The sequence below is a fragment of the Apis mellifera genome, linkage group LG12 (genome assembly GCF_003254395.2).
Source record: "Apis mellifera strain DH4 linkage group LG12, Amel_HAv3.1, whole genome shotgun sequence".
NCBI lineage: Eukaryota > Metazoa > Arthropoda > Insecta > Hymenoptera > Apidae > Apis > Apis mellifera.
In genome coordinates, this window is record NC_037649.1 from 929,206 (window position 1) to 957,050 (window position 27,845).

Sequence of the window (27,845 nt, forward strand, 5' to 3'; positions counted from 1 at the left end):
TTGTTATACATCTTTTATCCTTAATTTTCGAAATTAGGAAATAGATAAGGATATTCATTTTTCTAAAATTAGTTTTATTGCACTTTATACTAAATACGATAAATAATAAAAATATATTACATATGTACATTATAGTTTTTATTAAAAATAATATTATATATTTACAATTTAATAAATTTTAAATTTCATTTATCAATTCATTTGAATATGCTTTATGATATAAATATATAATTTACGTATATATTTATAATGTAAAAATATAAAAATTAAATGGATTGTTAAGATTTTTAATAGGTAAAAATAATTATATATCAAAATCGTTTTTTGAGCATTATATTTTTATAGAAGAAATATTATTTACTATTGTAGACTATTTGTAGAGTAGAGCAAATAATATTTTTATCGTATTATAAATAAGGTAAAAATATTAAAATCAGCGATATCTCCAGAATATCACGAATATATGTTAGAAAAAAAAAAATTTTTTTTTTAAATTATTTATGAGATAGCGTTTATCTCCAATTCTTTCTTATTCTATTTTTAAAGATGTCTTTAATATTCAGCAGATGGCACTAACTGTTAATTCTTATTCTCCTTTTATCCTTCTCTCATTATTTTCTGTCCTTTCTTCGTATGTTTCATTTGCGACAATCTAGAGATGGCGCTGATTTCAATATTTTTATCTTATCTCTGTCCTTCTTTTTATTTACTCCTACTATTTATTCTTCTTGTTTATATTTGTTTTTGGCGCGTACATAAAATAAATAAGATATGGGATGTTAATCGAACATTTCTATTATTTCTAAAATTATAATGTTTTAATTTTTAATAAAAAAAAAAATATAAATTATATTCTTGATTCGATACAATGTATTTCTAGAATGATTTCACAAAACATAACGTTGATGTACGATGTGAATGTTTTCATATAAGATAGTGTTCGATCACAATAGCAAGATTTAACTAAACAATTATTTCAATTATTGTTAAAATTATTTTATTTTAAATCAAATCATTATATCGTTAAGATTATATAGCAAAAATACAGTTCTAGAGATCTAGAGTTGTTTAAAAATAATAACAATAATAAAAAAATATTATTCTGTATCGATAAATTGACATCTTCTCATCGTTTCTAGATATAATATATAAAAAAATTAAAAACTGATGGTTTATATACGCTGAGAATAAAAATTATTTTCAACAATGACAATAATATTAAATAAAACTAAAAATATTTTATATGCATTATCTTCGATATGCATATAATCGTACAACCAGTGCGATCTAGACATTTAAAATGAATAATAAAAACGTTCTCAGCTATCCTGCGCGTATAGAACGAAAAATTCATGGATGTAAGTATGTTGTGGTAATTGGGCTCGAGCAAATAAGCAATTACTATATTTTGGGTTGGCAAATATTATAATAACGGGCTAGAGGGGTTAACCAGGTTATCTGGAATATGATCATCGGTTCAGGCGTTTTAGAGAGCGCCAAAACCGGCACCAACCTGCTGCCCATTTTTATTTCCTTTTTTAATATAGCTTCTTACTCAAAGCAGCTTCGTTAATATCTCCATAAAAACTATATAAAAATGCACATACTTCCGATTAACTTGACTTTATGATATAAATTTATAATACAAATTTTAATATCGATAACGAAGAGACAGAAAATATTATTATAATAAAAATATTATATTTTATATTCCTGAAAAAGGTATATTAATAAATTATAATAAATATTTGGATCGATCTTACGAATGATGCTTATAATGATATACTTGCTAGAAATTGTTAAAAATTATCAAATTATTTTAATTAGGTAGGTAGATAATAATTTATTTTAAAATATTAAATTTTAAATTTTATCCCATAAATTGTAATATTTTAAATTTTAAAAATTATTATTAAAAATAGATGGGTATGTAATAAATAATTTATATTAATTAAAGATCTTGTATAAAATAGAATATATATAAATTTATTGTTTATTTCAAATAAATTAGTATTTGAAAATAAACCGGAAGATATGATGTGATTAATGCGAATTTAATTCCGAGTTTTCAGCTTAGTTTCAGTTTCCTGTCGGCATTTTTGTTTACTTGTCTCAAAGGGCGTCCAATAGGCGGTTCGTTTGTTTCGATTTTCTTCTTTATAGTCAAGCATTGCGTCGCCCTATGTTTTCGGCATTTTCTAATTTTGGTATTGGCATTTCCTTTCATAAAATTTTAAAAGACAAATTAGAAAAGTATAATTAATTTACTATTAGCAAATTTTTGACAATAATATTATTATTTATTAATACAATCATAAACTCGTTTATTATTTTTTTTTACAATATACAATGATTGAATTGTACACAGATATCTTTTTATTTTTATTGGAAGAATGTTTTCTTTTTTAATACTTGAGGAAACAGACCACCATATACTGTGGGATCAACTATTATAATGTGAAAAACCAGATGCTATACTTTAATATAATTGAGAATGATTCGAGATAAATATCCGGATGGTGAAATGATTATTCTCGAATTTGAAGTCAATAATTTTAAAAATAGAAAAGAAAAAGAGGTATTATTATTGAAATAGTAGGATTGAGAATAAAAATAAATAAAAATAATTGAATTAAAATATAAAAAGTTTTTCCTTCTTTTATTTGTGAAGAATTATATCATATAGTGTAATAAATAATTAAATATTTATAGTATTTCAATGTATTTTTAGTGTTGAACGTCTTTGAAACCTGTGGAGGAAGGAACTTCGAGCGGTTGCTCTTTCAGTGGAAGACTTCCATTGAAATTGAAAGGACATTCGCTCGAATAATTTTACTTCCTTCGTCACGTAATTATAGGAGTTCGTTCAAACCTTATTATATACAAAAGTGGAAAAACAAAGTATTCATCCTGTTGATTTAATATTTTTGAAAATGACCTGTGGAGAGAAATTGAAATTAATATTTGTAAAACTGATTGCAGATGAAATATAAAAGATTATTTATAGTTATATTTTTTTAAGTTCAACGAATTTCAAACTTGTCATTAATTTGTGCATATAGTTATAGATTTATTAAGAAACTTTCAATCATCACTTCTTACCAGATTGCAAGATCGCATGGACAAAATGGAATATCCCTTTGTTTATTTTAAAAAGTAATTTCAAATCATGATTTTTCGTTTCTACGTTTCCAAAATATTTCCAATTTTACAGTTGTAATTTGTTAATAATTGGTTATTGTTTGTATTTAGGGTGAAAAAGATTTCTCTCGCTAGCCAACTGGTCCCAGGTGTGTACACTGGGAGCGTGGCAGACGCGTGCTTCTCCCCTCTTTAACCTCAGACGAAGGCAGTTGGTCTTACTTGCTTTTTCATTCTTTCTACTAATATACTATACATATACATTATACCTAAAATAAACGTATAAGTGTCATGCTATATGATTCCAAATTTTACGCGTTATAAAAATATATATATAATAAATATTTTACTTAAAAATATTAATATTTTAATAAACAAGCCAATATTGAAATATCTTTATATGTAAGAAACAAATTTCTAAAATATATGGATATGCACAAATATTCATTACAAATAACTAAAAATCATTTTGTAATTATATTCCAATTTTTCAATTTTGCCTTCATATGTATAAATATTTTCTTATTATTTAATTAAACTAATAAATTTATCTATGATACTAATATTTTAATAAACAAGCCAATCTTGAAATATCTTTATATGTAAGAAACAAATTTCTAAAATATATGGATATGCACAAATATTCATTACAAATAATTAAAAATCATTTTGTAATTACATTTCAACTTTTCAATTTTGCCTTCATATGTATAAATATTTTCTTATTATTTAATTAAATTAATAAATTTATCTATGATATATTTATACATACAAATATAACTACAAAATTTTAATAAATACATTATAATTTTTGATTATTATAATACAAATATTTTTAATAATCACTTGTACAAAGTCTAAAATTGAATATATCAATCATTGGAGAGGCAAAAGTGAAGATAGATTTATATCGTTCGAATTTATTAATTATTTTAAGCTATGTTCAATAATCGTATAATTATCGAAAGGAAATTAGGAATTAGGGATCAGTTTGTACAAATTAAGAGTGGAGGAATGCAGAAAATTCTTCTGGAACGATTTGCATTTGGCAAGGAAAGGTGGTAATTATTTGCAACGGAATAATGCAATTATCAAATTGACCCTCGCACCCTCGCATAATTACTCGCGACTCCGCGAGGATTTAAGTGGATAATCATTGGGAATCGGGAGGGGGGAGACTGTTCGTTGAACGTTGAAATTTGGCAAGCGTCAGAATGTGGGGCGCCAGGTCGTCAATGCGCACCATGTAATTTATGTTGCACGTATGTATACATCTCTCGTGGTGGAATTTAACGGTGGTTTTTTTCTTTTTTCCTTTTTCTTTGAATTCATTTTGCGATAGAGATATTCTTATCCTCGTACCAACTGAATTTTCAAATTTTGTGTTACGACTTGTTACACAAAATGAATAACAACAGTGGAGGACAAGAGAATTATTTGAAAAATTGTTGCTTTTAGCTGTTGATTAAAGAAAAGAAATATTAGTTTGAAAAATGTATTTTTTGATATAATAATTGGTTATATTAAATTGTAATCTTATTACACAAAATAAAAGTACCCAAGTCATTGATCTTTTTATTAACATTTGTATAATTTAAATTATACGATGCAGAAAAAAAGATTGTCCAAATTAATTATTAATTAATCATCTTAGATGATTTGTAGTCGCTCACAACGAATAGGAATTTTAAATAATTGATAGAATTTGATTCTGTAAATAAAATAAATTATTCAATGTAACAATACACATTTTTTTATTTCTATTTTATTATATTTCTAATTGTCTTTTAACAATTTACTTCTTTGAAAATTAATTGATCATTATTATAATGAAATAATAAGATAATGGGTGAAAATTGAAAGCGTGGTAGCGACCTAACAGTAGGAGGAAAATGAAATTTCACTCTTAATCGAAGAGGCACTCGATCACACAGGAGGGTGCCATATTGTTATATTGTAGCAGTTCTCTCCTCTCCTTTTCTTCCCTCTTCTTCGATAATCTTTTTCTCCGGTTTGGATGAACTGTTGTTTTATGAGGACTCTTTAGCCGGGCAGAAGGTCCATTGTAACGCTTATATTCAATGGATTGTTTTCAAAAAGAAAGCACGATTGTTTCATTTTTTCTTTTTTCTTTTTTTCTTTTTTTTTTAGCTTCCTTCTCTTTGATGTTCCGTAATTTACCGACAATCATCGATTATGTATAGCTATTATTAAGTATCGTATCATTATTATATATATATATTTTTAGAAAGAAATTTCACAACATTTGTAGTTAAAAAAAATATGAGACCCGCACTCGAACATCCTTTGCTTATTCACATTACACTTATAAAACAATTGTCGATAAAACAAAATAAAACTTATACTTAACCTATACTCGATTAATTTATATAGATAAACGACAAGAAGAAGAAGTTGCAAGAAACAAATAAATGTAACAATAAATTTGATTTCACGAAGATCAGACGGGGATGCAAATTTATTAATCGACCGGATATATTAAAATATTATATTGCAACCGACCAAATTACGTTACATTGATCCGTAATAGCGAGCATCACGTTTCTAACTAATAGGCATTAGCGCCATCTAGTCGCTAGTTTGCGAGGCGACAAGGATGTTTTAATTCGGACCCCGTCCCATGCCTGTCCTCCCTCGTTATTCACGCATATATTTCACAAGATTAGGATTCATCAAAACTCTCCTAACTAGCCGATCTATCGTGATTTCGTGGTTTTTGTGAGCCCTTCATCTCGTCGAGCAACGACTGCCTATCGATTTCTCGAAAAGGGAATAAAGTAGAGAGAGAGAGAAAGAGAGAGAGAGCAAAAAAGAAATGACAACAACAGGCGTTTTAGCCACCATTTTCCTCTACTCGATCGGCTAAATGCACATAAGCCGATTATAATATTCCCATCGTATTGAATAGGTGGCTAAATTAGAAATATCGTGGATAAATTCCACGAAACTTCCACCCTTCCATGTCTATTAATAATATTGCTTTATTAAGACGTATGGTATATCCATTATCGTGTAATATCTTTTGAAATCGAAATTGGGCTTCGAAACGAACAAACGATAACAACGTATTTGCAATGTGTCTTTTTTTGACGATTATTTCGAGAAAAATTATAATTCCAATTTACGTAGTAAAATTAAAAAAGAGAAAGAAGGAAAGAAGGTAGATTTTCAAACGCGATCGCAATTGATGGCTATCGTTGGCGCGGTGAGTAATCGGGGCGAAGAATTCGAAGATTACACGGAGGAGGAAAACGGAAGGAACGATTAACTTTCCCAGAGTCTGAAACCGTTCTCCACCTACGGACCTACGTCGAAGTCGAGAAAACTCTGGTTAATTGGCGCCAGAGGGGGAAAAATTGATTTCCAGAAGTCTCGAGCGAGCGGCCAGTAGAAAATAATCTCGAAATCATGGTGGCCCTAACCGTCCCGGTGATTTGTATAGCATTGGCCTGGAAATCATTTCGAGTATCATTCGGGACAATAGCTAAAGAATTAAGAAAAATTAGATTTGCATAAAATCGAAGATCACTGAATGAACAAGAAATAAAATTTGAACAATAATTCTACCTTATTTTTCAAATATACATTGTACTTTATAGAAAATCTTGAAATTAATTAATAAAATTAATTTTATCATAATTTCATACATTTAATAAAATGAAACAGAAGAAGGATTCACTTTTCTAATTAATTAATCTTCCATAAATCCTCAATAAGATTCATCTTGTGACGCGTAATATTATAAAAGAAAGAAAGAGATGGAGAGAAAGTCGTTGGCAATTCAGTTTCAGTCGAAAGTCGTGGGAACCGTTTTGATAGAATAGGAGAATGGACGTAGGGAGGCAGAGGAGGAAACGAAGAGAGAATCTTGGTGGAAGGATCCGAAAGGGAGAAGAAAAGAAGAGAAAAGGAAGGGAGGTTAAAGCCGAGCAAAATTCGAACGATGGTCCTGAGATCGTTGGTCCTGATTTCCAAGCAATAATTCGACAAGCAACGATTGCACAAATTTCCAAAACTCACCAATCTCATTATTTATCTCGTTAAAAATTGTTTTTTCGAATAAAAAGAAAAAAAAACTTTTTCTTTTTATCGTATCAATAATAATGCAAATTTTCATTCACAGTCACGATTATCTTTTCACGATCGATTACGAAAATTTTAATTAGAGATAAGCCGCGTTTTAAATCCTCATCGTCGGCAATACCTTTCGATAATTGGAGTCCCGAGAGAAAAAGTGCTCTCTCTCTCTCGCTCCATCCTGAGTACGTAGCCGTTCGTAGCAATTTAGCAGGTAGCGAGACCGCACGTTTTCTACGTTCACCCCTCTTGTCCTCCCTCTCTTTCTCTCTCCGTTGGCCGCCCTCCAACACCCTTTCCACCCGTTCCGCGTGTATTTAAAAGCGTTTAAGGGTGCCCTCCAATCTCAAGTGCTCTTCGCCGGATACACAATGGTTCTTGCGTATTATTTGTTGGTGAAATAACATGCTGTCAGTTATGGGGGATATGCTAAATATATAGGGTACGGGCTAGAAATTCGAAGGAGAATCGATCGAACTCGTCTCCTGGGTGCTTGAGTGTTGTGCTTCGAGTCACGTTGAACCGGCACGTTCACGTTTCGGGGGATTTTTATATCCCGGCCCCTGTTTGAAGGGAATCCGCATCGTTGCATACCTACACGTGGATCGCGTGCTTCTTTTTCTTTCTTTCTTTCTTTTTATCGTCGAATCTGTATCGTCGGGATCGAATGATCGATCTATTTATTTTATTCTCTCCAGTGAGTCTCCACTCGTCTGGAGAGAAGGGTGGAATAGAAATTATTTATGCAAACATTCGTTTCCTCTATTTTCGAAAGTAAATTTAATAAACTATAACTCGATCCAATAAATGAAATATTATTAATTTATTATTAGAAAAATAATTCTTTATATATATATCGAATAAAATCTTTTTATAAACGAAAAAGTAACTCAATTTCAATAAGAGATTTTTAAGTAGTTCAACTCTCGTTCCTGTACTTTCTCTACTGGATCCCCTAGCTAGATATATGGATTTTTAAACGGTTGATCGGACGCCGATCAAGGTTCAAACATCGATAAATTATCCGTTCTCTCAAGGTTTTAGCGTCTCGAAAACAAATAGTACCGCCTCTTCGTTAATTCGTGAACGGTCTCTCGTGAACGATAATCAAATAACACCGAGCCACGATCGTGCACAGGATACACGTAATTAAAGAGTATGTAATTACGGACTTTATCGAGGATGGGCCGTATTAAGTTGTTATTAGTTATTAATTGCTTTATTAGATTAAGCGAGGAGACCGAGGAGATGCGTCAGGAGGCGGAGGATTCGTGGTATAAATTCGCCGTAATCGTTTTCTCCCTCCCTCCATTTTTAAATCGATTGATAGTCCCTCTCAAACTTATAAATCACACTTTTCGCTTTTTGATCGAGTTTCACTTAATTTAACAACAAACGTTTCGAAATTATATATACAATGTTTTACAATAATCAATAATATTTCCTTTCTCATATTTTATAATTGATTTTCCAAAAAAATATTAGAAATTATTTTTTCAATTTTTCATTCAGTGTCTTAATTGACGCGTAAAAATTTAGATATGAAAAAAGATCTACCTTTTTCTTTATTTTACACAATTTACCAAGAAGAAGAAGAAGAAGAAGAAGCGATATCTTGTTAAAGTCCAATCCAGTTAACGTTTATGGAATGGTCTGCTATCATCAGATTACAATGTAAAGATGCTAAAGGTGGTAAAACGCTGACAGGGTCACGAAACGCGTATTGTGAATTTCTTAAGAGTCGTAACGAGTTGCAAGCGTGGGCGGACACGCGCAAGTGTGAGACACGTTTCACCTTCTACACTCTGACGGGATAATTTTCTCCTCTGGCTTATCCCTTCTTCACCGTCCATATCATTCGTCCATCCTTCCAGGGGAATCGTGTAAAACTAGGTAGTCCTGATTGCCTTTAAAAACCCATCCCTTCGTTCTTATTCTATAATTTTCTTTTTTTTTTTTTGAAAATTTCTGCTACAAGTGTGAAGCAATTTGCGTAATAAACTATGGATAATAATCTTTTCATGTACATCGACTTATTCAGATTTGAAAATTTACACAAAAATTAGCCTGGATAGTAAATAATTATCGAATCTTAACAATGATTTCTTTTCCACGATAATTTAATGATATTAACAGATTGGTCTTTCAGTTACAATTATTTACAAAACTTTTTTAATTAATTAATTTGATAATTTTGAATCGACTGTTCAAGAGAGAGTTTGTCATCTCTGTTCAAATGAATTCCTACTCCCCCTCCCCTCCGAATCGTACGCACAATTATTGCACGATGCGTGTAACGTCATCTCGTGTGCATGTGATTTACAAAAAGCGTCATGTCTCGGTTGTGTTACCAACACGAAAATGTTATTTGATTTGTGGCCGAGAAAGAGTGGAGGTTCGCCTGTAATAAGCGTACCGCCTCTTCCTCAATATATTTGTCTTGATGGCTCAATGCGCACGTGACCGGCTCGGGACCGGCATGACTTTACAATACGACCCTCGAAACGGTTATATAGCTGCGCCACCGATGAGAATGTAAAAGGCTGTAAAAACATTCTGGTAAGCGGTAGAATAATTCGAAAACGAGAATGGACGGTGATCGGGTAAAAATTAAGCGTCCCATCTCCCTCTTAAATATATTTCAACACGTGTGTATCTGTGCATGTATGTGAATCGTGACGCTGGAATATCGTTGTATTCGATAAAACCAAGATAAATTTCATCTCACGAAATTTGTGAAAAGATACACATATTATGCTTGACAAATCAATAATAATAAATAGTGGTATTAGGATAAATCCAATATCATTTTGAGAGGTTTGATTGTTTGTGACAAGAAGATGATTAAATTAATACTAAAATGTGATATTATTGAAATAAAAATATAATATAATATTTTTCTAATTTATTGAGATCGAGTAATTGATGAAATATTGATACTTTTGTTAGCTCTTTCGCAAAAAGTGCACACACGACGATCCCAAATATTCGAGGGATGGTTGCGAGGCATCTTGTAATTCTTCCATGTTACACCCAGACGATTTCACCCCGGTCATCCGCTTCTCATCCGTGTACCGCTTTAGTAAGTAGTAAGCTCGTCGTTGAAGCTGATCCGAGATCGTCTAAAGATAGGATCAGAAGAGGTGAGAGGACCACCCGGTCTATTTAGAACAAGAAGAACATTGGTGTCGGATGTCTCATCGAGAATGTTGACACCTGTAAGCGTTGCTCGAAAATTATTTGGAATTAGTGACAGGTATCCCGAATCTTGGCACTGTTATTAAGGTAATACCGAATCTAAAACAATTGAAAATTTGTAAATAGAAAAATTTGTAATCCTTTTAAATGTCAGTTTAAGACGTGATCTTGTTTATTAAGAGAAAAGAATATTATATTATAAAGAAAAGTGAAAAAATTATGCAATTTTATCATGATAAAATCTTTACAATAATCTTTTATCCTTGATAAATTTATCAAAGATTTCATATATGTTGAGTTACATTAATACACTTGACAATTAACTAACTAGCTCCTAGCAAGAATGTTATATTTTTAAAAATTACAATACAAAAAGAAGCATTTAATTGTTATTAATGCCACATAAATTTCGATAAAAATCGTTATTGGAAAGCGACAAATTTCGAGAGCCACGTTCTTCCTCGATCGCGTAAAAGTTTATTGAACGAAGGAGTAAAGCGAAATTCGTCGAATCTTATCGCGAGCCATCATCGCGGTCTCATTGACTATGCATTCCCATAGAAAGCCGGTGGATTTTGGTGGTTCGATGTTTCAGCTAACTGGAATATCTCACTAGCAAGAGTCTGACGCCACTAAATTTCCTTAAACTTTTTTCCCTTTCTCTTTTTTTTCCTCGAGATTCGAGATCCGATGCTGTCTGTCTCCACGATCTGATCGTGCCTATTCCCACGCGAGAGAAAGAGGGAGAGAAAAGTAGAAAAGTGCGCGCGTAGTTCGGTAGAGGAAAAAAAAAAAAAGGAAAAAAGAGAAAGGCAGTAGTATCTTACAATCGTTCGCCGATCTTCGCAGCTATGCTGTCTCAGAGATGGCTCTTCGCACCTATTTTAACGCGCATGTATTATCCAAAGATTGGATCAGGCGATATTTATTTTTTCGAACAAAAACTGTCCAATGACAGTTCACAGGTTTTCTTTTGGCCTTGTTCTTTTTTTTTTTCTTCCATCGATTCGCATCTCGAGCTATTTGTCGCGTAGAAACAACGTTCGAAAGGGAACAGTGTAATGGATAGAGTCGAGGTTAAAATCGTGGTTTCAATTTTTCTTCTTTTGCCTTAGAAAGGCAGAATTAATTCTTCGCAATTAATATAATTCTGTTAACTGGTTTCGTAGATTTTTTCATATTTATTTCGTTGTTACGAGGTAATTAATAGAAATTCTATATAATTTCTGAAATCGAAAAATTTGTAGTAAAAATTAGTTGCAGAAAATTATTTGCTTTATATTGATCTTTATTAGAAAGAATTATATTTTAAATCGTATAAAAAGTCATAAATTCGCATCAAATTTGTTTCTTTTCGAATTCATTTGTATTTTGTCTGCAACATAAAAAAATAAGCTTTAAAAATTAATATGACTATCAGCACATCTGATGACAAATCTGATACGATTATGATTTAAATATAATTTTCTAAACTTTCTAATATATGATTTATTTACATATTATCCGTTACTTTTTAATTATTGTTATCTAAAGGATAAATCAAAATAAAATAAAAAAAGATTGGACCGATTTTCACGATGTTTGTCCCATTTCACACGGTCTTCAATGTTTATCCGAAATTATGAAACGAAACAATTTCGTAGAATTTATAAAGAATACCCAATAAAAGGTTCAAGATCACTTTGGATAAATGCGAGTTAAGTATATAAGTAAAACCGACACGTTACACCGATCACTGATCAACCTGATCGCACCACCATCACCAACAGTACCTCCTCCGGATGTGGGCGGCGCTGTTTTCGGATAGTCTCTCGTCAGACGTTATCGTGAATTACTCGTTAATTCGTGAGAACTGCTTAAATTTCCTGTGTTGGCTCAGATCGATTTACGATTATAATTTATATACAGGGAACAAGTGTTTGAAGGATTTCGAGCAAGTGTTTCCCATAATAGTTTCCGTTTAAACGGAAGTCGTTTCGTATATTGTCATCTTCTGAAAAATTTAATCAAGTTTTGTACTTAATATTTTATTTATTATTATTATTATTATATAAATTAGATTAGATTAAGTTTACTTCCCTTATTCAATTTGATCTTTTCTCTGTCCCACAAATGCTTTTTCATAATCAATATTCAGTAAAAATATAGTTGCATTTATTATAATTTACTCGATGCATTTAAATCAAATTGAATTTTCTTCTTCCAAGAACGACTTGGAATAATCTAATGCATCCATGTTGAAAATAAAGTATTATTCATTACAGGAAATAATTTGCAGGTGAAAGATAGATTATGTTAGGTTAAATTGCATTTAACTTCGATGCTCAATCGATCCTCTTTTTTTTCTTTCTAATTTAATAGAATCATGCCATGTTTTGGCATAATTCGATATATTAAAATATGATTGCACATATTTAGATTATTCACTGCATCTAAATCGAATATTTAATTGACATAACTTGATATCATCAGTAGTAGGAAATATAATTGAAACGAATCTCCCATAAATGACACTACACTTTGATACAATTCAATATATCATTAGTAAAAATATGATTGTACCTATTACGATTCTTTTTATCTTTTAATTTTCTTATCCCACGAGTGATGCATGTTTTAATACAAATTTTATACATCTAGTAAAAATATTGCACATATTCTGCAAGGTTAGATTGCTCGATGCGTCTAAATCGAATCTACTAATATTTTTATACCACAAATGACACAATGCTTTGATACAATCCAATACAAGTAATAAAAATTCTCTTTTGATCTTTTAATTTTCATATTCTGAATAATGCTTCGATACAATCTAATACACTAGTAAACATACGATTGTATTTATTATCTTTTTATCTCTTTTCTCTTTTTATCTTCTAGTTTCCCTATTCCTCGAATAGTATGAATGCTTTGATACAAATTCTATATATCACTAGTAAAAATACGATTGTACCTATTACGATTCTTTCTTTTTTTTTTACTTTCCAATTTCCTACGAATGACACCATGCTTCGATACGAATCCACACATCACTAGTAAAAATATTACACGTATTCTGTGAGGTTAGATTGCTCGATGCATCTAAATCGAATCTAATGATATTTTTATATCACAAATGACACAATGCTTTGATACAATCCAATATAAGTAATAAAAATTCTCTTTTGATCTTCTAATTTTCATATTCCACGAATAACACGATGCTTCGATACAATCCAATATACTACTAGTAAACATACGATTGTATCTATTATCTTTTTATTTCTTTTTTCTTTTTATCTTCTAATTTCTCCACGAATAATACAAATGCTTTGATACAAATTCTATACACCACTAGTAAAAATACGATTGTACTTATTACGATTATTTTTTATCTTCCAATTTCCCTATCCCACGATATGGCACCATGCTTCGATACAAATCCACACACTACTAGTAAAAATATTGCACGTATTGTATGAGGTTAGGTTGCTCAATGCGTCTAAATCGAATCTAATGATATTTTTATTCTATAAATGATACAATCTTTATACAATCCAATATATCAGTAGTAAAAATTCTCTTTTGATCTTTTAATTTTTATATCCGAATAACATGATGTTTCGATATAATTCAATATACCACTAGTAAACATACGATTACATTTATTATCTTTTTATCTCTTTTCTCTTTTTATCTTCTAATTTCCCACGAATAGTACGAATGCTTTGATACAAATTCTATACACCATTAGTAAAAATACGATTGTACTTATTACGATTCTTTTTTATTTTCCAATTTCCCTATCCCACGATATGACACATTGCTTCGATACAAATCTATACATCACTAGTAAAAATATTGCACGTATTGTGTGAGGTTAGGTTGCTCTAAATCGAATCTCCCGATCTCCTTGTCCCACAAATGACATCGTGATTTGGCATAATCCAGTGCATCGGTAGTGAAAATATGGTTGCACCTATTAGAACGATTCGCAGGTAAAGGGTAGTGAGAAAGGTGGGCCAGCGCAGGGTGAATATAGGCGCTCGAGCCTACGCGGGTCGCTTTTTCGAGGGAGGACGAGCCATATGGGGAGCATACGGTAAGCAGGCTGCTGCACCCGCTGCCTCGAGGGTTTAATCTACCTACCGTCCGCCAAATTACCATCCGAGGAAATCATGTATATCCTCGAAAAGATCGCTGTGACGACGTTTCCGTTATTACTGACTTTACCTCTCGTAAGAATAGCCATCTTAACCCCATTAGCTCGACGAATGAACGCATTCCACCTTATCAACCTGTTATATATCCATACATCTTAAAGAAGAAGATTCTCCTTAAAGGAAACGAAAACGAGAATTGATATTTCGTGAGAAATTTCGTTATCCCTCTCTCTTTGTTTATCCCTTTTTTTCTTTTTGTTGTTTTAGTTTAAAGCTTTTGCATTTATTTTTGTATTTCTTTTTTTTTTTTTAATCGACCCTCGACTTCCTCGATTCGATTCCTCGATTCCTCGAGTTTTGGTCGAACGAAAGGCAGACACTGTCTAGTGTAGACATTCCCGGGTTTTGTCTCTCGCTTGCCAACTGTCCCAGGTGTACGTGTCTGAGGATGAAGGCAAAAGGCCCAAGAAGACTCGAGGCGTGTGGCTGGCGCGTGCTGCTAGTCCCCGATTCCGTTTCCCCGCCCTTAAGTTGCTTCCGATCGTTGTCTGCCATAATCAGCATCACCACTGCCGCCGCCACCACTTCAACAGCTCTACGGTCACGCTTTTTAAATACGCGAGGCAAGCTTTCGTACCTTTATACCCACGGAAATCGTATCGTGTTTCGCCTTCTCCCCTCCCTCCTCCTCTTTTTTTCTTATTCTTTTTATTCGCCCAACGGTATTTATTAATCTTAATCGCAACTCGGTGTTTCATTTCTCTTTTTTTTTTCTCTTCTCGAACGAATATAACACGTAAAATATATAAAAACATTACGCTACGATTAAATTGTGTTTGTTCGTATTCATTCGAGATTTGAACGAATAGGATGAATAGTTTTTTTTTTTTGGAATTTATTTGGATTTTTCTTTCGAATTTTTTTTCCTGCAATTCGATATTTAATTTGTTTGTACTTGTTTTGGAAATATATTCGTTTGTCAAATTTATTAACGTTTTAATATATATTTATTCATTATTTATCTATTAAAAGTTGTTAATATTTTTGGAAACTTTTTTTTTCTTTTTTTAAAACAACATTTGGTTAAATTTCGCGTTAAAAAATTTAAGAAATAAATCAAAATCGATAGAAATTGGATTGTTGAAGATATTTTTAAGGAAATGTTTATGCATAACAGGAATTGAGAGTTTGTATTATTTATGCTCAAATTATGGAGATCCGAAATATAAGTTGTTTGCTCCTTTCGGCGGTTATTTGCATAAATACAGTGATTTCGGAACCAGAGGATGATATAACGATAATTTGGAACATTTAACTATTCACTTTTCGCTTGTCACGAAGATTTTTCTCCTCTGTGTGTATAAGCGAGCTAGAATTAGAAATCTTCAATAACGAGAATTCTCTTTTGTTACTTTATTTGATCAAATATTCTTTTAATTCTATTATAAAAATTAACAAGTCTCTGTATCTGTATAGAGCCACTCATAATAAAAACATTATTATCATAAACATAAAATATTATCAAAATTATATAAAAATTGTCGAAAAAGTTACATAAATTATTCAACAAGCGAATCGAATCTTTGTTTAGAGATAAAGAGAGAGAGAGAGAGAGAGAGAGAGAGAGAGAGAGAGAGAGAGAGAGAGAGAGGAGGAGGAAAAGAGGAAAAATAAACATGGAAAGGGAAGGGAGGGAGTTTTAAATACTAAATTTGTAACATTCTGAGAGTTTCGCAAGGATGAAATCGCTTGGCACGCGAGGCTATAACGTATTTTTTTTCTTTTCTCTTTCCTTTTTTTTTTCTTCCCTTTTCTTTTTCCATCCGACACGGTAGATTATTGGCAAAAGCGGCTCTCTTTGATAATTTCTTAAAAGCGTGTTAGCATTTCTATGGCGTTGAATTGCCTCGGCCCGATATTTTCGAACCGAAGCGCCAAAAATCGCCTTCGTATCGCGTCACCATTGTGTTACGTTTGTTACAACAGGTTAGCCATCCCAGCCTCGACCATTTATCTCGTCATTGACGTTAATCAGAGCGATTTCCAGAGGCTCGGCCCCTCACAGAGGATATTTTGCCAGGGGATACGTATAATTCTGTTTGTCACGCTTGTAGAGCTTGCTTATTTTTATTTAATAAAAAGCGGACGTGTTATGAAGGACATTAAATATAAAAATATTATATGTTTAAATTTTTGAAAAGCAAACACTTACGGTTTTGTATCCATCCTTTGATTCTCATTATTTACGATAAAAGTTGAAACTTACTTCCATAAAAATTGGAACCATTGGTTTATTACAGTAAATCATTCGTAACCTATTAGATTCTTAATATGAATCTCCTCCTCCTCTTCCTCCTCTTCCTCGTTTCTTAATCTTTTTTTAAAAAAAAAGAAAAAGAGAGAAAACCGTGACTACCTTTCCGTGTAATTATTAAAACCTTGCCCAAAAACCTGAAAACCAGCTTATACCCATCGTAACGATTTTAATCTAAAAACGAGGGTTTTATGGGGCAGCGGATGAAGCTAGCACAGATATATATATGCCGTAGGAAATAGGTACCGTGAAATCTCGTGGGATCCAAATACCGATCCCTTCGCGTTTTACCCCTGGACTCAAAATCCCGTGGAAGGGAATGGGCGGTGACACGAGAAGCATATTTTTCGACAAAGTTTTATTACCTTTTTACGCGATCCAATTCGCTCCACGCGCATTTATAGGTTAGGCGACATGTTGAAAATTAATTTTTCTTCGAACAAACTGATCACTGTTACTTTGTACTCGTAATGATAATCACCGAGTTTGATACAGAATTTATCAAGAAAATTTGTACGAAATATTGATTGACGAAATAAAATTGTAAAATTGTCGCAAAGACGAAGATCAATCAAAGATACGAGAGAGAGCTTCGCTTTCGATTACTCGTAGGATAATGTAGGTACCTTTTATTCTCGTACATTACATCTCGTATCGAATCTTCGAGGAAACCACTGCAGATGTACTTTTTATATATTCCAGGACCACACAGGTAGCCGATGCACACTGGTTAGCTTCTGTATGCAGATTCTTACCAATAATCAATGGTAACGTTATATTCAATTTTTATACCGAATATTAAGCGGCGTGGTCGGTATCACGTTACCGGTTCAACCGCATCGATCCATGTTGCCGAATTTTATATTCTCACGATCGAAAACTAGTAAGGATAATTACGAGTTATAAATCGTAATTCATATTTATCAATTCGAAATTGTTTATCATATTTCGAGATTGATCGATTTTCTTTCTTTTATTTTTTCCCTATTAAAATATCATCGTAAGAGTATATTTTTAACAAGAAATTTATTATTTACGATTATAAATATTTGATTCATAAATTTTCGATTTTCTAAATTGAAATAATCCCTCGATTGTATCAATTAGATTGTTATTATATTCGATGTATTGTTTATATAAATATTAATATCACGATATTACGAGAAGATAGTTTTCTTTCCCCCTTCTTCCTCGCAGCCCTTTCCTTTTGTTCCCCAGAGGTATCCAGGTATCGACGGCGTAGAAAAATCTTAGCGACCGCCACGGCGGAAAATCCTTTGAAACATCGACATGGTCGTAATTACGAGCGACTTATAACAGTGTGGTAACCCCTTCATTTGTGAACTATGATAAACTGTTGCTCATCTAGGATGCCCCCACAGATTTGCCTCCATGATTTATGCTAATACAATGGACCTACCTCAAAGATATCTTCCACTAAACGCTCTATTAGGCTTAAGTTAATTACGAGACTACCATCTTATTAGGATGCTGGCTCGACGCATATTATACGTACATATATTACGTCCTTAACGATGCGCGTACGATCTGCGCAAACTACGATCGCTCGACCGATACAAATTATTCTTCCATTTCGTTCGACGTATATTTTAATTTTCGTTATCGATGATTATCTTTTTATCAAAGTGATTAGAATTAGAATAGTTTCTTCATCGAATTTCATCGAAAAAAACATTCCAAAACGATTCCAACACCAGAGATTACGAATTTAAGATAATCTAAATTTTGTTGAATAATAATAATATTTCTGAGATCAGAATTCGTTCTCTAAATTACGTATTTCCTAGAGACGTAAGGAGAAAAGGTTTCCTAGGAATCTAAGAATGGAAGAGAGGCTAGTTTCCTGGCGGATCGTAATTGATAATCAGCTCGAAAGTGACAGCCGCGAGTCTGACACCTGTGCTTCCGAAATGAGAAGAACTGGCGCGGTATCAAAAAGATAGATCGCAGTGTGTTGCGTCTATCGACCGCAATCAACTATGGTTTGCTCAACTATGGTTGCTCCCCAACTTGCCGTGTCTGGAGGATGGGGAGGGGGGAGGGGAGGCTCGCGTCGAGAGGAGGCTCGCTTGTTAAGGAGTTGTGCGTGCCGAACCGATTCCTGGAATACAATTACCGCATTATCCGGTTCCGCTTTCGAATTCCTCATTTTGTCCTTTCCAGGGGTCTGGGCACCCGTGACGTGGTTCCGCCGCCGCCGCCGCCGCCATTCGTGTTTAAGCATCATCGACTATTACGAAGCGGCCAGATTACCTACCCGAAACGAAACGAAAGGCGAGATGAAAACTGCACTCCCCTCCACTCGAGATAAGCTTCACGATTTTTACGCCTAGTGTCAATGTTTATTCGCCCTTCGATGCTCTAATATTCTTGTCGAATACTCGATTAGAGAGCATATAATGTTTTTACGAATTTGGAGAGGGTTATTCCATATTTTTAGGTTTAATGTCAAATTTATTTATCATCCAATGTAATATTACAATACTTACGTCGAGAAAATCGATAATATTTTTAACTAAATTTTTATAATATTTAGAACATTTTTTTTAATCATTTATCGTGAATAATAAAATAAAATTTATTTAACATTACTGTCGTATATTATTTTATTTTTTAATTAATAATTATTTATCGCTTTATTTATTTAACCGTATTTTTATTGAGTATGAATATTTGATTAGAGAAATAATTTGGGGAGGTTATTCGTTCTTATTCTTATTATAAAAGTAATTTAGAACATTGTACTATAAATTTGTAAAATATTTTTTTGGAAAATAAAAGGTTTCAAATTCATATTTAATCTTTCAACACTTTTTACCAATTTTTGTAGAGGGAATATTCGATGAGAGATATAATATAATATTGTCGAAGGAAATAATATTTTTACGAATTTGGAGAGGGTTATTCTATATTTTTAGCTTTAATGTCAAATTTATTTATCATCTAATGTACTATTCGTATTTTTATTGAGTGAATATTTGATTAGAAAAATTAATGTAATTTGGAGAGGTTGTTCGTTCTTATTCAAAAGTAATTTATTTAGAACATTGTACTATAAATTTGTAAAATATTTTTTTGGTAAATAGAAGGTTTCAAATTCATATTTAATACTTTCAATACTTTTTACAAATGTTTATTTATTCTCCAATGTTCATATTTTTGTAGAGGGAATACTCAATTAGAGAGAATATAATTTTGTCGAAGGTAATGTTTGTGTAATGTTTCTGAATTTGGAGGGGGTCCATATTTTTAATTTTAATGTCAAATTTATTTATCATCCAATTATTGAGCGAATATTTGATTAGAGAAATTAATGTAATTTGGAGAGGTTTTTTGTTCTTATTCAAAAGTAATTTATTCAGAACATTATAAATTTTATAAATTTTATATTTTATTATTATATTTATAATTTATTATTATAAATTTGTAAAATATTTTTTTGGAAAATAGAAGGTTTCAAATTCATATTTAATCTTCCAAAATTTTTTATATCAAATGCTTATTTATCCTCCAATTTTGCTGGAATTTTTGTCAAGAGAAATTTTTGATTGGAGAGAAAATAATTTTGTCGAGGGAAGTAATGTTTTTACGAATTTGGAGGAAGTTATTTCATATTTTTAATTTTAAATATATTTACTTTTTTAGCTAAAAGTAATTTATTTAGAACGTTGTACTATAAATTCGTAAAATATTTTTTGGAAAATAAAAATTTTTAAATCCATATTTAATCATGAAGTGATTACTAAAAAAAGGAAGAAATTAAATTACATATTCGTTAAACTATACTATATTTTCTCATTATTTTATCTTCCAATGTAATATTCGTAATTCGAATGTATACTTGATTAGAGAGAAAATAATTTTGTTAAAAGTCGAATAAAATAATATTACGAATTTGGAGGGGGTTATTTGTCCTTATTCAAAAGCAATTTATTTAGCACATTGTATTATATATTCATAAAATATTTTTTGAAAAATGAAAGGTTTCAAATCCATATTTAATCTCCCAACACTTTTTACAAATGTTTTTGTAAAATTTATCCTCCAAAATTATTTATCTTCATATTTTGTCCAGGAAATATTTAAATTAGAGAGAAAATAATTTTGTTAAAAATTGGAAGTAATTTGGAGAAGATTATTTGTCCTTATTCAAAAGCAATTTACTTAGCACATCGCACTATAAATTCATAAAATATTTTTTGAAAAATAAAAGTTCAAATTCAAGCGCAAGTGTCAATTTCATTTCAGATTATACTTCAACTTCCATATCAAATGTATAGAAGAAAACATGATAGAGTAACCATAAAGGAATAATAATTTCTGCCAAAGAAGAAGATAAGCTTATTTGCCTTTCCAATTTTTAGCTTTAACGTCAAATTTATTTACCATCCAATACAATAAACGAGTACTTGATCAGACTGATTAATATTCAATTTCTTCAACATCAAATTTATTTATCATCCAATATAATAAGCGAGTACTTGGTCAGATTATCTGATTAATATTCAATTTCTTCAACATCAAATTTATTTACCATCAAATATAATAAGCAAGTACTTGATCAGATTATCTGATTAATATTTAATTTCTTCAACATCAAATTTATTTATCATCCAATACAATAAGTGAGTACTTGATCAGATTATCTGATTAATATTTAATTTCTTCAACATCAAATTTATTTATCATCCAATACAATAAGTGAGTACTTGATCAGATTATCTGATTAATATTCAATTTCTTCAACATCAAGTTTATTTACTATCCTAATTTTATTATTTACTACTTAATTTATTTACCATCTAATATAATAAGCGAGTACTTGATCAGACTGATTAATATTCAATTTCTTCAACACGTTCATAAATTCATAAAATACTTTTTGTAAAATAAAAGATTTCGAATCCACATTTGATCATACTCTAAAGACTATATTATATCATTCAAGATCATACTTCTTCCACTTCCACGTGAAACATATGAGAATAATAACTGCGACGATTGCATAAAGGAATAACGAGCCAAAGAACGAAGGAAGAACGCGATTTGTGTATAAATAAGGAGCAAAGGGTTTCTACGAAACCGTAAAAATCTGCCAACAAACAACAAAGCTTGCCTATATAGATTTTCAGTGCGGTCAGAAGCGCGGCTCGCCCGAAAAACCGAAGTCACTTCCGAAGAAACTGGTCTTTATCTGTGACTCGTGTCCCTTTTCTTTGAAATCGGGCGACTGATTACCGATTACCCACTCGAAAATGGTATACATATCCCCTCTCGAGGGCGCTCAAATAACTAGGCGGCGTGGCGGTAAGTTCAAACGGAGTAAGGAAACCAGAACGGAATAAAGTTATTTTACGATGTGATATTTTTACCCTCGCGTCTCGAGGGTGGTGAAACGAAAGCAAAAAGATAGATTCGTTGGTGGCCAATATACCGGCCACGTGTCGCACGAAATAGAAATAGAATGTAATCCTAAAACTATACCAAGAATTTTCTCGAAAAAAAAAATCAATCTCTCTCCAATATTTCTTTCCAGATGAATTATTAATAAGATGGAAAATCTTGAGAAAGGGAAGAACGGAGGAGGAGTAAATGGTAATTAGATCCCCGCATTCCTTCGTCCACCCTGCGAAACGTCTCTATTTCCTTACAGATATACATATTCATTGAATGGACCCAGATATATATATAAAATTCCTTTGTACAGATATATTCGTTCGAGCTTCGTGGAGGGTCGAGACGGAATAAGCATCGCGCGGCAATAATTCTCATAAATTACCACTGGTCGGATAACATGTTATTTGCCACTGGCCTCACAAATGAGCGCACTTTGTATTTAATTACTCGGCTCACGCCCAGGGCGCATCCTCCACGCCGGACCCACCTCCCATCATTTTTGCCTCCAACGAATATATCCCTTCTGTTGTTATCCATTTTTTCCTTTCTCACACTTTCCTTTTTCCCTCCCTCCTCTTCTCCTTTCTCGTCGAAACTTTACCTCCTATCTTTTTATCATACTTTTTTTTCCATTCCTTACTAAAAAATTTGTAAGCCTCTTTTATATTGATCGAGAATTCCTCGTGTTTCGAAATTGTTGAATAATTGATCGATAGAAAAATCGAAGATACAAGTCTCGAGCAAAGTTTTGACAAGATACAGAATAGGAGAGTGGGTTGGATGGTTGAGGGGAAGCAGGTAAGGAAAAAGGTGGAAGGTAATGTTGAATGGTTGAATAGAGCAAGGATAGACGGAGACGAGGCTTGCATTTCGTAGCCCTAATTATTAGTTCCGTCCCAGTTCCGTTCTGGAACAAGAAGATAATAGATGGAAGCAATCAATTTTTAAATTACATCCTAATCCTAGGAGGAAGGAGGAGGAATATATATTTCTCGCGTGAAAATGGCGAACGTATTTAGATAATGTACAAAAAGAATAATAAATGTATTCCATCGAGCATATTAATTACACGCTCATTCTACTTTAATAATCCGTTTCAAACTATCACTTAATGATGAAGAAGAAAAGACAGAAACTTGATATCCTTGCATTGCGAGGAGATTAAAATTTCACTTTGTTTCGAATTAAATCGATATCGAGGAAAAATTGTAAAGTTTTTTAAAAAATATTAATTATTCATTAGATGGAAATAAAAAAGATAGTCTTTTATATATTTAATGTTGAAAATAAAACAATTTTATTTTGAAACTGTTCCAATTATTATTCTTGTCAAGTTTAATTTTATTATGGATAAATATCTAATTCAAATTTCATTGAGCATATTAATTACACGCTCATTCTACTTTAATAATCAAACTATCACTTAATGATGAAAAAGAAAAGACAGAAACTTGATATCCTTGCATTGCCAGGAGATTAAAATTTCACTTTGTTTCGAATTAAACGGAGGAAAAATTGTAAAGTTTTTTAAAAAATATTGATTATTCATTTGGCGATGGAAATAAAAAAGATAGTCTTTTGTATATTTAATGTTGAAAATATAATAAAACAATTTTACTTTGAAACTGTTCCAATTATTATTCTTGTCAAATTTAATTTTATTATGGATAAATATCTAATTCAAATTCCATCGAGCATATTAATTACACGCTCATTCTACTTTAATAATCAAACTATCACTTAATGGTGAAAAAGAAAAGATTTTGATTTTAAAATTTGTTTCGAATTAAACGGAGGAAAAATTGTAAAGTTTATTAAAAAAAATTATTAATTATTCATTCGACGATGGAAATAAAAAAAATAGTCTTTTGTATATTTAATGTTGAAAATATAATAAAACAATTTTATTTTGAAACTGTTCCAACTATTCTTGTTAAGTGATTTAATTTTATTATGGATAAATATCTAATTCAAATTTCATCGAGCATATTAATTACACGCTCATTCTACTTTAATAATCAAACTATCATTTAATGATGAAAAAGAAAAGACAGAAACTTGATATTCTTGCATTGCCAGGAGATTAAAATTTCACTTTGATTTTAAAATTTGTTTCGAATTAATATCGAGGAAAAATTGTGAAGTTTTTTGAAAAATATTAATTATTCATTAGATGGAAATAAAAAAGATAGTCTTTTGTATATTTAATGTTGAAAATATAATAAAACAATTTTATTTTGAAATTGTTCCAACTATTATTCTTGTCAAGTTTAATTTTATTATAGATAAATATCTAATTCAAATTTCATCGAGCATATTAATTACATGCTCATTCTACTTTAATAATCAAACTATCACTTAATGATGAAAAAGAAAAGACAGAAACTTGATATCCTTGCATTGCGAGGAGATTAAAATTTCACTTTGATTTTAAAATTTGTTTCGAATTAAATAGAGGAAAAATTGTAAAATTTTTTTAAAAAAATATTAATTATTCATTTGGCGATGGAAATAAAAAAATAGTTCCAATTATTATTCTTGTCAAGTTTAATTTTATTATGGATAAATATCTAATTCAATTTACAAATTCAAAAATTATTTTTCCATAGTAAAGAGAAACATTATTATTTCCTGAAGATTATCGATGAAAACGATAAGAAATCATATTATATCAAAAAAAAAATTTTGCCTTTAAAAGTTTCCATCTCGATGTATAGAAAGAATACAGAAAGATACGATCATCGACGTTTCTCGTTTTTAAAAAAAATTCGAAAACACGAAGATCGAAAGAGTACGAAGAGTACTTCTTTTTTTTTTCTGAAAAAAAAAGAAAAAAGAAAAAAAAAAGGTTTTCGAGCAAAGGATTATCGTGTCGCTACTTAGGAAGAATTTTAAGGGAATGGCGGGACGATCCCGAAATCCAAGACGGCCGTGTCCGAAGGGAATGACAGAGATCGGGTTGCTGCGGACCACCTTCGTGCTCGCCGCAAACTTTATCCTATCTGTTTTCGCTAATTGAGCGAGTAAAAATGTAACTGGACCTTACGCCCCTGAGGTATTTGCACCCTTTTCAAGATACGATCCGTTCTTTTCCCAAGGTTTTGCGCTGGACCGCGTTCCTCATTCCACAATCGCTTCACCCGATCGTTTTACCCGTTCAGATTGCTTAATCGTGTACCCTGAATTATAATTATTTCTTTAAATAACTTAATTTTATCCCTTTTTTTATTTTTCTATTATACTCATTTTTCTATTCTTTTTTTTTTCTTATTAATTGTATTTAAATTGTAGAGATATACAAATCGAGATCAGAGGCAACAATTTTGAACAATCATTGAAAGTGCATAATTGAATTTTGTGTATTCAATGCTTTTCTCTTGTTCTAATCTATATAAATTTAATTTTTCCAAAAAGCGTGCGAGTTATATTCTGCTTTTTAAGAAACTCATCTTACGTTTCACGATCTTAAACGAAATTCTACATCACGATACTGCTAATTATTTATAGCGAGGAAATCGTCTCTCGTTACTTCTTTACATCGGATAAAAATCTCGATAAATAAGGTACTTGATGTCGCCTCGATCGAGAAAGAAACGGTCGCACGGCTTACGTTGATGTATGCGTAATATGCATTGAATAGAGCTCCTTAATATTCCCGTATATACGTATTAATACACGCTCGCGTATGTCACCGAAGGTAATAGCTGTGCGACTTTATACATGATCGTATAAGAACGGAGGCGCCGATGCCACCTGTTGCCCTAGCCCCTCGCATGCTCGGGGCTGGTCGGCTTTGCCTCGCCGCGCGAGCGGTGGGGATAGGCGGCCGCCTCTGATTGGCCGAGCGGCACGTGCTGCACGAGGGTGCCTCGCTCCGAAAACGCATAAATCCCCCGCCACTGCGCCAGCCGACTTTAGAATCACCCCGACGCCCGAGTCGGCGTGTGTCAACCCAGTGTGTGAAAAACCTCGTTTCGAAAAACCTTGAACCACGAATCCGCGGATTCGATTCCGTTTACCGGATCTAAAAACAAACGTAACTCGGCGACACGATAATATACAAATATAGGTACGATATCGCGGCTATAAATATAATTGCGTTACTCGCTGTGTAGGCGCAACCTGTGTTTCGTTTCTTTTCCTTCTTCTTCTTCCTCTTTTACTTCTCAAAGTACGAAAAAACAATACAGTGAAGATTCAGCAGAAGTGAGATGGAGCTACAAGAGATGTTCCGTTACGGATACATGTTTCCACCGAGGGAGGACGAGGTGGTGTCCTGCGCGTATCTGGATTTACCGAGTTACGCCTATTCGAAGAGCAAATCCGACCTGCCACCGGTAAGCACGATCTCGATACCTCAGTGCATCGTTTACGACGGGAACCGGAGCGATGGATGGCACACGCCGAGTCCAACCGCGAGCTTGCGTTCGGTTAGTCCCGCCACAACTTTGTCCATATCGTCCGAGCCCGAGACCGTAACCACTCCAGTCACCTACCGTTTGCTAGGCTCGATGGAGGAGTTGAACAAGAGGTACGGGGCAAAGAGGAGGAGTACGGCGACGATGAATCGCGGCACGGAGGAGGTGAACAGTATGGACGCTGATTCCACCGATGGAAACGGGGATCCCGAGGCGGAGACGGAGCACGAGAAGGCGCAGTCGTCGAGAGGGAGCGTGATCAGCAACGGTAGCAGTTTCTCGGATGGGATCGTGGACGGTGACAGCGAGGACGAGGCCGAGATGAGCGACTGCGCGGATCACGTGGGGTCGGGGATGGACGGGAGCGGGGGTAACCGGAGCGGCGTGGCTAGGAGAAGGGGGAAATACGTGAGCTCGACGATCGTGAGGAAACGGAGATTGGCCGCGAACGCGAGGGAACGGAGGAGAATGCAGAATTTGAACAAGGCGTTCGACAGGTTGAGGGCGTATCTTCCCTCTTTGGGCAACGACAGGCAACTATCGAAATACGAAACGCTTCAGATGGCGCAGTCCTACATCACGGCTCTTTACGATCTGTTGCAGTAATCGCGCCTTTTCAGTAGGGGAGGGGATGAGAGAGAGAATTGTCGTGTCGGACGAACTTTGGCAATGATGTATTACGATCCGGGAAGGAACCGGAGTGTCAGTGAAGAAATTGAGAGTAGGAGTATTGAATTCTTAAATTTTCACAAGATTAACAAGGGAAACATTATTTTTTACAGTTGTAATTACAGAATTTCGTCTTATGATTCTTATAAAATTGTGTATCGCCTCGTTTATTATTTTATTTTTTTCTACAAAACATAAATATTATCGTTGTAATATTTATCATATTATGGAAACGTAGCGTGGAGACAATTTTTTGTAAATACTAGGACATTGTGTAAATGTTGTAAGATATTTTAATTGCGTAGATTTTTAGCGAGATAATGTATTATAAAAAAAAAAAAAAAGAAAAAAAAAAGAAAAAGAGGACCAAGTCAGGTACTATATAATTTATTGTATTATACAAATGTATTAATGCGCTCTTTGAGACTGAGAGAAAAGAAAAAAAAA

At 32.5% G+C, this 27,845-nt stretch overlaps 1 protein-coding gene and 2 long non-coding RNA genes across 4 annotated transcripts; 2 read left to right on the top strand and 1 right to left on the bottom strand.

Annotated features, from left to right (window-relative positions):
* Positions 1 to 2,490: 2,490 nt before the first annotated feature.
* On the bottom strand, positions 2,491 to 5,721 carry LOC100577737. 2 transcript variants are annotated; one of them, XR_001705292.2, is made up of 5 exons: positions 5,017 to 5,721; positions 4,700 to 4,852; positions 4,385 to 4,599; positions 3,103 to 3,410; positions 2,491 to 2,938 (listed from the first exon to the last, which is right to left on the bottom strand). It is a non-coding gene; the product is annotated as an uncharacterized LOC100577737 (long non-coding RNA). The 2 variants fall into 2 exon arrangements; XR_407815.3 differs by having other exon boundaries at positions 4,685 to 4,852.
* On the top strand, positions 2,810 to 3,438 carry LOC107965385. Its single transcript, XR_001705294.2, has 3 exons — positions 2,810 to 2,901; positions 2,983 to 3,156; positions 3,253 to 3,438. It is a non-coding gene; the product is annotated as an uncharacterized LOC107965385 (long non-coding RNA).
* A 20,449-nt stretch (positions 5,722 to 26,170) lies between the features above and the next one.
* On the top strand, positions 26,171 to 27,845 carry LOC102656170 (protein atonal). The gene has a single exon (XM_006558315.3). It carries the CDS (start codon positions 26,523 to 26,525, stop codon positions 27,333 to 27,335), a length of 813 nt encoding a protein of 270 aa, XP_006558378.1. The 5' UTR covers positions 26,171 to 26,522; the 3' UTR covers positions 27,336 to 27,845.

Coding starts and splice junctions, on each gene's coding strand:
- LOC102656170 (XM_006558315.3), top strand. CDS start 26,523: ATGGAGCTACAAGAGATGTTCCGTTACGGATACATGTTTCCACCGAGG.